This window comes from Amia ocellicauda, chromosome 1, assembly GCF_036373705.1.
Source record: "Amia ocellicauda isolate fAmiCal2 chromosome 1, fAmiCal2.hap1, whole genome shotgun sequence".
Taxonomy (NCBI): domain Eukaryota; kingdom Metazoa; phylum Chordata; class Actinopteri; order Amiiformes; family Amiidae; genus Amia; species Amia ocellicauda.
In genome coordinates, this window is record NC_089850.1 from 61,678,739 (window position 1) to 61,690,962 (window position 12,224).

General features: G+C 47.6%; 1 protein-coding gene across 1 annotated transcript; it reads right to left on the minus strand.

The window, feature by feature from the left end:
* Positions 1 to 5,273: 5,273 nt before the first annotated feature.
* On the minus strand, positions 5,274 to 9,371 carry LOC136757199 (ensconsin). Its single transcript, XM_066712378.1, has 6 exons — positions 8,453 to 9,371; positions 7,637 to 7,757; positions 7,188 to 7,232; positions 6,884 to 6,929; positions 6,071 to 6,163; positions 5,274 to 5,645 (listed from the first exon to the last, which is right to left on the minus strand). Exons 1-6 carry the CDS (start codon positions 8,617 to 8,619, stop codon positions 5,284 to 5,286), a joined length of 834 nt encoding a protein of 277 aa, XP_066568475.1. The 5' UTR covers positions 8,620 to 9,371; the 3' UTR covers positions 5,274 to 5,283.
* Between the last annotated feature and the right edge of the window lie 2,853 nt (positions 9,372 to 12,224).

Here is a 12,224-nt window from a genome sequence, read left to right on the forward strand (position 1 = left end):
GGAAAAGGCCAGACAGGCCCTGGCGTCAATCAACAAGAGCCTGGGCGGGACCAAGGGCACGCAGGCCAATCACGGCGCAGCACAGGTCAGTGGCCTGGCACAGGGGTGCCAACCAGTGGAACAGCTGAACTATTGCCACTGCGGCCCGGCTGAGGATTAATGAATCACCGATCGGCACAGTATGAACTAAAGCCCACAGACATTTTATTACATATGAAACACACTCACTCTGCCGCTCTCTCACACACACACTCGTACAGAGGGAAACAGTGTCATACCAACAAACAATGCAACGGCAGTATTTTGAACGTATTCATGTTTTAATGGAGAGGGACGGACGGACGCACACACAGACGCATGAGCAGGGAGGGAGGGACAGACACAGTGAGTGTTGACGTGCTGCTGTGCATCGTGGTGTTGTTTCGGGCAGCGCAGTTCCAGGCACCATCTGTGAGACTCGTATCTTATGATCTCTCCTTCTCCTTGCAGTATGTGGGGCTTACCAGACCCCCACTGGGCAGGTAACTGTAGTGTCCAGTCAGTCAGTGTTAATGTGCTGTAGTGTCCAGTCAGTCAGTGTTAATGTGCTGTAGTGTCCAGTCAGTCAGTCAGTGTTAATGTACTGTAGTGTCCAGTCAGTCAGTGTTAATGTACTGTAGTGTCCAGTCAGTTTTAATGTACTGTAGTGTCCAGTCAGTCAGTTTTAATGTGCTGTAGTGTCCAGTCAGTCAGTCAGTGTTAATGTGCTGTAGTGTCCAGTCAGTCAGTCAGTGTTAATGTGCTGTAGTGTCCAGTCAGTCAGTGTTAATGTACTGTAGTGTCCAGTCAGTCAGTGTTAATGTGCTGTAGTGTCCAGTCAGTCAGTGTTAATGTGCTGTAGTGTCCAGTCAGTCAGTCAGTGTTAATGTGCTGTAGTGTCCAGTCAGTCAGTGTTAATGTGCTGTAGTGTCCAGTCAGTCAGTCAGTGTTAATGTGCTGTAGTGTCCAGTCAGTCAGTCAGTGTTAATGTGCTGTAGTGTCCAGTCAGTCAGTCAGTGTTAATGTACTGTAGTGTCCAGTCAGTCAGTGTTAATGTACTGTAGTGTCCAGTCAGTCAGTTTTAATGTGCTGTAGTGTCCAGTCAGTCAGTCAGTGTTAATGTGCTGTAGTGTCCAGTCAGTCAGTGTTAATGTACTGTAGTGTCCAGTCAGTCAGTGTTAATGTGCTGTAGTGTCCAGTCAGTCAGTGTTAATGTGCTGTAGTGTCCAGTCAGTCAGTCAGTGTTAATGTGCTGTAGTGTCCAGTCAGTCAGTGTTAATGTGCTGTAGTGTCCAGTCAGTCAGTCAGTGTTAATGTGCTGTAGTGTCCAGTCAGTCAGTCAGTGTTAATGTACTGTAGTGTCCAGTCAGTCAGTCAGTGTTAATGTACTGTAGTGTCCAGTCAGTCAGTCAGTGTTAATGTGCTGTAGTGTCCAGTCAGTCAGTGTTAATGTACTGTAGTGTCCAGTCAGTCAGTCAGTGTTAATGTACTGTAGTGTCCAGTCAGTCAGTGTTAATGTACTGTAGTGTCCAGTCAGTCAGTGTTAATGTGCTGTAGTGTCCAGTCAGTCAGTCAGTGTTAATGTACTGTAGTGTCCAGTCAGTCAGTCAGTGTTAATGTGCTGTAGTGTCCAGTCAGTCAGTGTTAATGTGCTGTAGTGTCCAGTCAGTCAGTCAGTGTTAATGTACTGTAGTGTCCAGTCAGTCAGTTAGTGTTAATGTACTGTAGTGTCCAGTCAGTCAGTGTTAATGTACTGTAGTGTCCAGTCAGTCAGTTTGTGTTAATGTACTGTAGTGTCCAGTCAGTCAGTTTGTGTTAATGTACTGTAGTGTCCAGTCAGTCAGTGTTAATGTGCTGTAGTGTCCAGCCAGTCAGTCAGTGTTAATGTGCTGTAGTGTCCAGTCAGTCAGTGTTAATGTACTGTAGTGTCCAGTCAGTCAGTGTTAATGTACTGTAGTGTACAGTCAGTCAGTGTTAATGTGCTGTAGTGTCCAGTCAGTCAGTGTTAATGTGCTGTAGTGTCCAGTCAGTCAGTGTTAATGTACTGTAGTGTCCAGTCAGTCAGTGTAAATGTGCTGTAGTGTCCAGTCAGTCAGTGTTAATGTGCTGTAGTGTCCAGTCAGTCAGTGTTAATGTGCTGTAGTGTCCAGTCAGTCAGTCAGTGTTAATGTACTGTAGTGTCCAGTCAGTCAGTCAGTGTTAATGTGCTGTAGTGTCCAGTCAGTCAGTGTTAATGTACTGTAGTGTCCAGTCAGTCAGTCAGTGTTAATGTACTGTAGTGTCCAGTCAGTCAGTGTTAATGTACTGTAGTGTCCAGTCAGTCAGTGTTAATGTGCTGTAGTGTCCAGTCAGTCAGTCAGTGTTAATGTACTATAGTGTACAGTCAGTCAGTGTTAATGTGCTGTAGTGTCCAGTCAGTCAGTGTTAATGTGCTGTAGTGTCCAGTCAGTCAGTCAGTGTTAATGTACTGTAGTGTCCAGTCAGTCAGTTAGTGTTAATGTACTGTAGTGTCCAGTCAGTCAGTCAGTGTTAATGTACTGTAGTGTCCAGTCAGTCAGTCAGTGTTAATGTGCTGTAGTGTCCAGTCAGTCAGTGTTAATGTACTGTAGTGTCCAGTCAGTCAGTCAGTGTTAATGTACTGTAGTGTCCAGTCAGTCAGTGTTAATGTACTGTAGTGTCCAGTCAGTCAGTGTTAATGTGCTGTAGTGTCCAGTCAGTCAGTCAGTGTTAATGTACTGTAGTGTACAGTCAGTCAGTGTTAATGTGCTGTAGTGTCCAGTCAGTCAGTGTTAATGTGCTGTAGTGTCCAGTCAGTCAGTCAGTGTTAATGTACTGTAGTGTCCAGTCAGTCAGTTAGTGTTAATGTACTGTAGTGTCCAGTCAGTCAGTGTTAATGTACTGTAGTGTCCAGTCAGTCAGTTTGTGTTAATGTACTGTAGTGTCCAGTCAGTCAGTTTGTGTTAATGTACTGTAGTGTCCAGTCAGTCAGTGTTAATGTGCTGTAGTGTCCAGCCAGTCAGTCAGTGTTAATGTGCTGTAGTGTCCAGTCAGTCAGTGTTAATGTACTGTAGTGTCCAGTCAGTCAGTGTTAATGTACTGTAGTGTACAGTCAGTCAGTGTTAATGTGCTGTAGTGTCCAGTCAGTCAGTGTTAATGTGCTGTAGTGTCCAGTCAGTCAGTGTTAATGTACTGTAGTGTCCAGTCAGTCAGTGTAAATGTGCTGTAGTGTCCAGTCAGTCAGTGTTAATGTGCTGTAGTGTCCAGTCAGTCAGTGTTAATGTGCTGTAGTGTCCAGTCAGTCAGTCAGTCAGTGTTAATGTGCTGTAGTGTCCAGTCAGTCAGTGTTAATGTACTGTAGTGTCCAGTCAGTCAGTGTTAATATGCTGTAGTGTCCAGTCAGTCAGTATTAATGTGCTGTAGTGTCCAGTCAGTCAGACACTACAGCTCATTAACACTGACAGGAACTGGGCTTCACCACATTACGTTGGCCGCCAAGGTCCTGCCAAATAGCCTGAGCTTTTCCGCTTAGATCTCTGTGCGGCGCTGCGGCTCGGCTCAGCTCCCACTCCACGTCTCGGACCCCCTGCGCCAAAGCTCCCTCGTCGGAGCCTTGAATCTGCTCGGAGCTGTCTTGAGAGGTGCCTGACTCTAATGGCAGAGAAGCAGTTCAGAGATTGGAGGGAGAGAGAGAGAGAAGGGGAGGGGGAATTACAGTCAAGGTGTGGACTAAAACCGATTCTGTGCCTGCAGCAAAATACACCTTTACAGACAGTAATGTGGGAGAGAAACAGTTGTGGCTCTCTGTAACTCAGTAAAGAAAAAGAATTGCACCCAAAGCACTCACGTAAAAAAGGAAAATCCGTGGACATACTAAATGTGGGGAAGGAGAGAGAGATGCTTCATGTGGCTTCAAATATATTCACCCTGCTCTCAAAGACAGAACACACAGGCAGATCTGTTCTGTTTACGGGGATCGCTTCCATATATAACAACAAGAACAGTGTGGAATCGAACCAGAGACTAAATGTATGAGAAACAAGAACAGCACACATGAGCAGGAAAAGGACAACACTGCAGAGTCATACAGCAGGATCAAAGCAACAACATGGATTGTGAAAGGTAACAAAGTGGTTCGAGGGACAGGTCAGAGACTCACCGCTGCAGAGGCGTCTGCTTCTGTGACAGCAGAGTGACATACCTGCCTGTGCGGCCCTCTGTCTGCTGGACCTCGCGCTGCTTCAGAGAGGACCTCAGGTTGTGGACGCAGCGCTTGCTCTGCAGGTACAGCTCCTCGGTTTCCTGCAGCTGAGAGCCCAGGACACGGAAGTAGAACCATGATGAAGAATGGAGAGATACAGGAAACCAGGACACAAGTCATCAATGTCACAGCAAAAGTATGTGCACAGAAACCAAAGTATCACCCAGTTGCTCTGTTTCCATACTCAAGCCCTGGACTCTTGGCCCAGTTTTTTAACAGCTACGCCTACCTTTTGACTCGTCCAGTTCAGTCCTCTCTCCAAGCACCGCTTGTCCTCCTCCAGGTGTTTCATGGAGAGCGCGCTGTCCTCGAGAGCTGCGTCACTCAGGGCCAGTTTCTGCCGCGTTTGGGTCAGATCCCACTGCAGTCGCGTCACCACATCCTCGCTGTCCACATTCATGATCTTGCTGCTGTCGGTACTCGGCTGGGCCTGCGCGGCGCTCACGGCCTTGTCTTTGAGCTCCTGCTGCAGCCGCCTCACAGCAGCCTGAGGACCACACGGTCAGCCGTTAACTCTAATGTGTTCCCACTACGGGTCCAGCCGTTAACTCTCACGTGTGCACACTACGGGTCCAGACGCTGCTGTTAAAGGCAGACTGGACGCTGCCACCGAGGTGAGGACACTAGCGAGGGTCTTCTAACACAACCACAGCAGACCAGCAGAGCAGTCACAAGAGCTCCTGCTTGCCGCACAGCCACACCAACCTGGGCAAGGACTCAAGCCACAGATTCGACATTGGCACTGCTGGTAAACTGCCTAGCTGCTTCAGAAGTGACCAGTAGCCTTTTGGGGGCCCTTAAGCAGGACTTGATTTGGGAGCCCCCTCACTGTAGCCCACTTGGCACAACATCAAACTAACCCAGGCCTAAGCCTGCCATCCTGGAAACGTTTGTATGAGCAAACACATGTACAAACAAACAGTACATGTCAACACTAAAGGGGTGGACTTGGACTGTCCAGTTAAAGTAATGAGAGAGAAAAGGCCAATCCCTTTGACCAAGTGCTGCTACTGTCTGTCGGAGGTGACGCAAAAACTCAGGACCTCGTGGTCGCCTACCTCTGTCTCTGCTGTCTTGCTCTCCAGCTTCGAGATCTGCTCCCGGAGCTCCGTGTTCTCGCCCACGAGCTCCTCCATCATCTCGAAGCTCTCTCGTCTGTCCCTCTTCAGCTGGGCCTGCGCGGCTCTCGCGGCCTCCTCCTGGAGCTGGGCCTGGCTCTCGGCCTTGGCTAGCCGCTGTCGCAGGAGCAGGTTCTCCCTCTTTGCCTGGGCCAGCTTCCCCTGCAATCTCTCCTGCCGGACCAAGGCCTTGCTCAGCCGCTGCGTCTCCGCCTGCAGCTCGGCCACCTGGTCTTCCAGCTGCGTCTCGTCTGACCGGACACCAACGGAGCAGGAATCAGCAACGCACACACAACACTCGTACGCACTGCGCAATGTTACGTGGGAAAGTACAGCAAGTACACAAGGAAGTGCAGTGAAACAAAGCTGTGTTTGTGTGACATGAGATCAGTGGCGGGTGCAGAGGCGTGGCCGGGGCGTGGCTGTGGCCCTGCCATGTCACACAATGATTGACAGCTCACTGACTGAGAGCAGCGCTGAGGCCTTCAGCGCCAGGCTTTCCAAACACCTCTTACACAGTTGTGTCACTCACTCACCCTGGCTTGACCAGCTGGATTAGTGTGGACACAACCCAGGTATCCAGATGTCTGCACAAGGCTTATTTATTACATTCATGATCCCAAATGACTACAGAAGACATTTCTCATATTCAGAGTGGCGCGTTGCTTTAGCTCACTTTTCTCCAACGATTCCCATGAACTGGTGACATTTTCCTCAGACTTGCTGGAGCTGAAGACGGACGTGTCGCTGTCTGAATCCCAGCAGGCCACTGAAACACCAGCACAAAGGAACTGCAGTTACATATATCTGAACAGCAAACAAACACACAAAGTGCCTCAGCACACCGACCTACGACCAGAGGCGATTCTAGGGTATGTGGGGGCTCCAGGCAAAATAATTCCTGAAGGTGATGCTGCGAGGGGGGGGGTGCGGCGGAGTTTTCTTCCATGAGAGGTTCCAATTTGGGGGCCCCCCCTCAGCCCGGGGCCCCAGGCAATTGCCTAGGATGCCTACCCCCTTGCGACCCCCCTGCCTACGACTGAAGTCACACCAGAGCCACTGCGATGTGTGACAGAAGCCACGGCTGTGGAGGCCACTGTCAAGTGTTTATAGACCCAGCTATAGTGTATTATCACATTCATCTTCACCGTCTTATGTCATACACTAATCTGGATAGTGATCTGGATAATCCCTTGCTCGTTTCCTCGTGTATCTGTCCTCTTCGACTCTCCCTCATGCTGTGGCCCAGCACAGACAGCAGAGATGTTTCCAGGCAGCGAGGCAGTCTCTGCTAATGGAAACGCACAACGCAGGCCTGAACTCTGACAGTTTATAATCCCAGTGTAATGTCCCACCTATTGGGCTCAGCCTGCACTGCAAGTCAGTGTCTTTATCAGCCGAGCGAATCGGGACAGAAGATCCGTTTAAAAAGGGTCTCTCTCTCACCACCGTTACTGTTTTCACTCCCTCCCCAGATCAGCACCGTTACCTGCGCCATGAACTCCGCCGTCCTCCTCCTCAGAAGAACTGTCTTCCTGTTGGACAAGAGAGACAGTGTTTACTGTGAGTCCAGTCACTGATGATGATGATGATGAAGGGGATGTTTAAACTGTGTCTTTCCATGTGAATGGATATGGATGGCGATCCTGACAGGCTTGTCTTCACTGACACCCTGAAAGGCAGGACTTCTCTACAGCTTGTTTAAACAAAGTCATACTATGCAGTTAATATGCGCCAACATGTCAGGACTAAAGCCTTGTTTGCACACAGAGCGCTCGGCTGGGACACGTTACCTTTACGAAGACTTCGACTGGGGTGAAGGTCACCTCGGGATCATTCTGGAAGTAAAGTGTGTTAAATAAAATCAGTTCAATCCAGTAACAACACATTGACAGGCCACACAAACACACTCAAATGCTGGGACAGATCCAGCGCATCAGAACGGCAGTTGATATTGACGGGTGACAAAAACAGTTTCTGTTGTCAGGCTCTTCCAGTCTTGTGTATTTCCGGCTGACAACACAACAGCTGCTAAAAGCGTCAAAGAAAACTCTGTCCCGTGTGGGCGTCCCTGTCTCTCAGACAAGGGAAAGGTCAAAGGGCACGGAGACGGCTGCAACAACTCATTCAATAGTTTGATTTCCTATCTATTAAAAAACAAAACCTCGGGAAACTTTCCATTTAAGAACAGAGGGAATACATATCGATGAGAGGCGAGCGAGGGACTCTGGCGTGGGCCTACCTTTATGAGCGGGGATCTGTGTTGGCTCTCGGGCAGGTTCAACGTCGCCTTCTGTTCGGCCAGGAAGGTCACAGCGTTCGCCTGTCCACAGACACAGGCCAGCTGCACTGGAGGGGGAGTTCTGGAGACAAAAGACACGATCATTACGAAACCTGTCTGCCTGTCTGTGTCGTCCCTGCAGCCTGAGAAACACAGGCGCCACACCAGCCAATCACATCGCATGCTTCCACAGCAGGTATTTCGGCTGAGTAGAGCAATATTCAACTCCTGCGAGACACACTGTGCCTTCACATCTCACACAGACAGAGGACACAGGGTCTCCCTTTGGCTCGTACACTCACTATCACCTTCACTGAGGTTTCCAGGCCCCCGGCACAGTGGCCCGGGTGCTTCTGAATAATGCCCGTCCATTACCAAGACTATACAGGCTAATGACTGGCCTCAGCTCAGACCGCAAACAAACCACATCTGATATGAAATCCCTTAAAGGTTTCACCTGACAGTCAGCATTTAGAATAGTGTGCTGCAGCTGCCCGTGTTGCTATTGCAAAACCAATGCGTTTCCTCTGGCACCAAATTAATAATAATAATAATAATAATAATAATAATAATAATATAGAGAGGTGTTCATGTATAGTGCAACTGAAAACACTAGTCTATATCTAAACCCTGCTCAATTCATAACAGATCACAGACACACCCATGGCCCACACAGAACTCCCTAAAGAAAACACTGGACATTGAAAGAATCACTTCATTCAAATAATAATAATAATAATAATAATAATAATAATAATAATAATAATAATGTCTTACCGGTTTTCGTTGTCCAGCTCATTTACATCACGCTTCTTGGACAGACCTCTTAGCTTTGAAAAAAATCCCCTAGACTTGTGCAGCTTCCTCTGATCTGTCTCTCTCGGGTCAGCATATCCAGCCGAAACCTGATTCTTGCGCTTCATGAAACTGCGTATCTTCTCCATTGCAAAGTCTTTGCTGCCGTATTACTTCTGTGCGGAAGCTGTACTCTTACCTTCCACCAACACTTCCGTCGAGTTGTGACGCGTCCTGTGAGCTGCTCTAGTGAACCGGTTGCCTATGACGTCACAGTGGCAGTTGACTCCGCAGCGGGACACGTGTCTGCATCATCCAGCTGAAAGCATAGCGACCGAGTCACATGACATCACACCGGATTAGCAGTTTGTCTCAATCCAGTGTGCAATGGCTTGGATCAGTAGTAGCCCGGGTGTGGCCGCCGCCTCAGTCGCCCAATCAGGACTGCGTCGCCCCTGGAGCGCTGTCTCCACACCGGCTGTCACTTCGTCATCCCGGTCGACACCTCGCCGGAGTCCCGTCACGTCCTCACCCCCCCAGTGGCCGCGGGCCTGACCCTGCAGGGGCTCTGTACTGACGTCACTCATACCCGTTTCCACTGGCCCTGTTCAGGGCGCCTCCGTGTGGCCGGGCTGTAACTGCAGCTCAACTGCCCGCCTGTGTCTGCACTCATTGTCGTGGGTCCAGCTGCCCTAGGAAGCGACTGTGAGACACGGAAGGACAAAACGCATCTGGGACGCTCGGCACTCTGGGATTTAGTGTTTAAAACTGGAGGCTCAAATACCATCAACATTAAAATCAATACACTTTGCACTGAAATCTATTTACGATATCTTAGTCTTATACCAGATATTAAAACGTAGAAACCGGGACACATTGAACAAATATGTATAAAACAAATGACATCACTTACAAATATGATTGTTAGAAAATGAAGTGTTCATGTTGACCGTTTCATCTAGTTTATTTTGTTTAGCAGCGCATCGTCAATAACCGTGATACTTCTCCCTGTATCATGATCCAATTAACATCGCCAATAGAGCTTCATTTAAGTGTCCTAGATACTGTCCCTTATTATTGATCTGTGAGAGAATGAACTGCGTTGCCTTATTAAATACAGTGTGCGTGTGTTTGAATCTGTCCTGTAGCCACTACACAGCTATAGCATGACACATACAGCCTGTGTATGTAGTTTCTAAAGAAAAACTCATACATGTGTACAGAAATACGGCTACAACACTCTGGGATCCATAACTTACTGAACAGTTTCTCCACAAATTCAGTGTCAGCATGTTTTCTCTGTACCTGCAGCTTTATCAATGTGCAAAATAAAAGAGTCACGTACGTCAGTAACATCAACTTTTATAATGAATGGGATTCCTTTAAAAAACACCTTTGACACCGTAATGAACGGATCAGTTGTATTAATCGCTCAGTAGTTTTGTAAGGTTATAGGTTTGTTTTTCTGCAGTCGGTGAAGCGTCTATACTTGGATTACCATTAACATATAGTTACCGGCAGTGAGGGTTTGCAAATATAATTAAAACATGCGCTTTCATGCGATTGATCACATAAAAACCAGCCTCTGTTTTACAGTAATAGTTTTGGACAGTGTAAACAGGGGGAAGCTAGAAACCGTGCCATTTAAATAGTTTTGAGACAATTTACAAAACATCGGGACATTGAATTAAAATCCAGGACGAATATTCCCTGTGTGCGTGTATTTAAACAAAAAACAATGAATGCTGTATGTCATCAGGGCACATTGTATGCAGTCCTGCAGTCCTTTCTCCAGCAGGATCTTTTCAAACACTCTTCAATGTCTTTCTGCTCCAAGCAATTCATCCTGTGTGGCACTTTCCCACCGTGCATTAATAACTGCTCAGATTAATCGTTTCCCAAGGTACACACACATACTGTATTCCTTCTTGGGAAAAGTTTCTACCGCATCTCTCTCAAGAGAGCGGCCGCCATCACTGTACTTTCAATTTCCAGATGCAGTGGCGCTGCGTCAGGACGTCACAGTACTGACCGCCCCCGTGTGGGACTCAGCCAGTACGATGTGTGAAACTGTGCCGCTGAGACTAGTCCGAGTGGAAACGCCCTGGACCGGACCGGCCACTGAGGTGCAGCTAAACGTGCCCAGTGGAAATGGGGCATCAAGGACACGATCACTCTCACTCGCTCTGCATTCCAGCTGAACAAGCCTGCCTATACCTCTCAACATCACTCTGCCATTCCCTGGAAAACAACTCAATAGGACAGATCTATATATGAATAGGATATGAAAAATTACACTATGTTGCAAGAAGGTGACTGACTGGACACTACAGCACATTAACACTGACTGACTGACTGGACACTACAGTACATTAACACTGACTGACTGGACACTACAGTACTTTAACACAAACTGACTGACTGGACACTACAGTACATTAACACTGACTGACTGAACACTACAGTACATTAACACTGACTGACTGGACACTACAGTACATTAACACTGACTGACTGGACACTACAGTACATTAACACTGACTGACTGGACACTACAGCACATTAACACTGACTGACTGACTGGACACTACAGCACATTAACACTGACTGACTGGACACTACAGCACATTTACACTGACTGACTGACTGAACACTACAGTACATTAACACTGACTGACTGGACACTACAGCACATTAACACTGACTGACTGACTGGACACTACAGTACATTAACACTGACTGACTGACTGGACACTACAGCACATTAACACTGACTGACTGGACACTACAGCACATTAACACTGACTGACTGACTGGACACTACAGCACATTTACACTGACTGACTGACTGAACACTACAGTACATTAACACTGACTGACTGGACACTACAGCACATTAACACTGACTGACTGACTGGACACTACAGCACATTAACACTGACTGACTGGACACTACAGTACATTAACACTGACTGACTGGACACTACAGTACATTAACACTGACTGACTGGACACTACAGCACATTAACACTGACTGACTGACTGGACACTACAGCACATTAACACTGACTGACTGGACACTACAGCACATTAACACTGACTGAATGACTGGACACTACAGTACATTAACACTGACTGACTGGACACTACAGTACATTAACACTAACTGACTGACTGGACACTACAGTACATTAACACTGACTGACTGACTGGACACTACAGCACATTAACACTGACTGACTGGACACTACAGCACATTAACACTGACTGACTGTACACTACAGTACATTAACACTGACTGACTGGACACTACAGCACATTAACACTGACTGACTGACTGGACACTACAGCACATTAACACAAACTGACTGACTGGACACAACAGTACATTAAAACAAACTGACTGACTGGACACTACAGCACATTAACACTGACCGACTGACTGGACACTACAGCACATTTACACTGAATGACTGGACACTACAGCACATTAACACTGACTGACTGTACACTACAGTACATTAACACTGACTGACTGGACACTACAGTACATTAACACTGACTGACTGGACACTACAGTACATTAACACTGACTGACTGGACACTACAGCACATTAACACTGACTGACTGACTGGACACTACAGCACATTAACACTGACTGACTGGACACTACAGCACATTAACACTGACTGACTGGACACTACAGCACATTAACACTGACTGACTGACTGGACACTGCAGCACATTAACACT

Coding starts and splice junctions, on each gene's coding strand:
- LOC136757199 (XM_066712378.1), bottom strand. CDS start 8,619: ATGGAGAAGATACGCAGTTTCATGAAGCGCAAGAATCAGGTTTCGGCT. Junction 6,164..6,883: donor CGGCGGAGTTCATGGCGCAG/GTAACGGTGCTG, acceptor CTGGTGTTTCAG/TGGCCTGCTGGGATTCAGAC. Junction 5,646..6,070: donor ATGGGAATCGTTGGAGAAAA/GTGAGCTAAAGC, acceptor GTGTCCGGTCAG/ACGAGACGCAGCTGGAAGAC.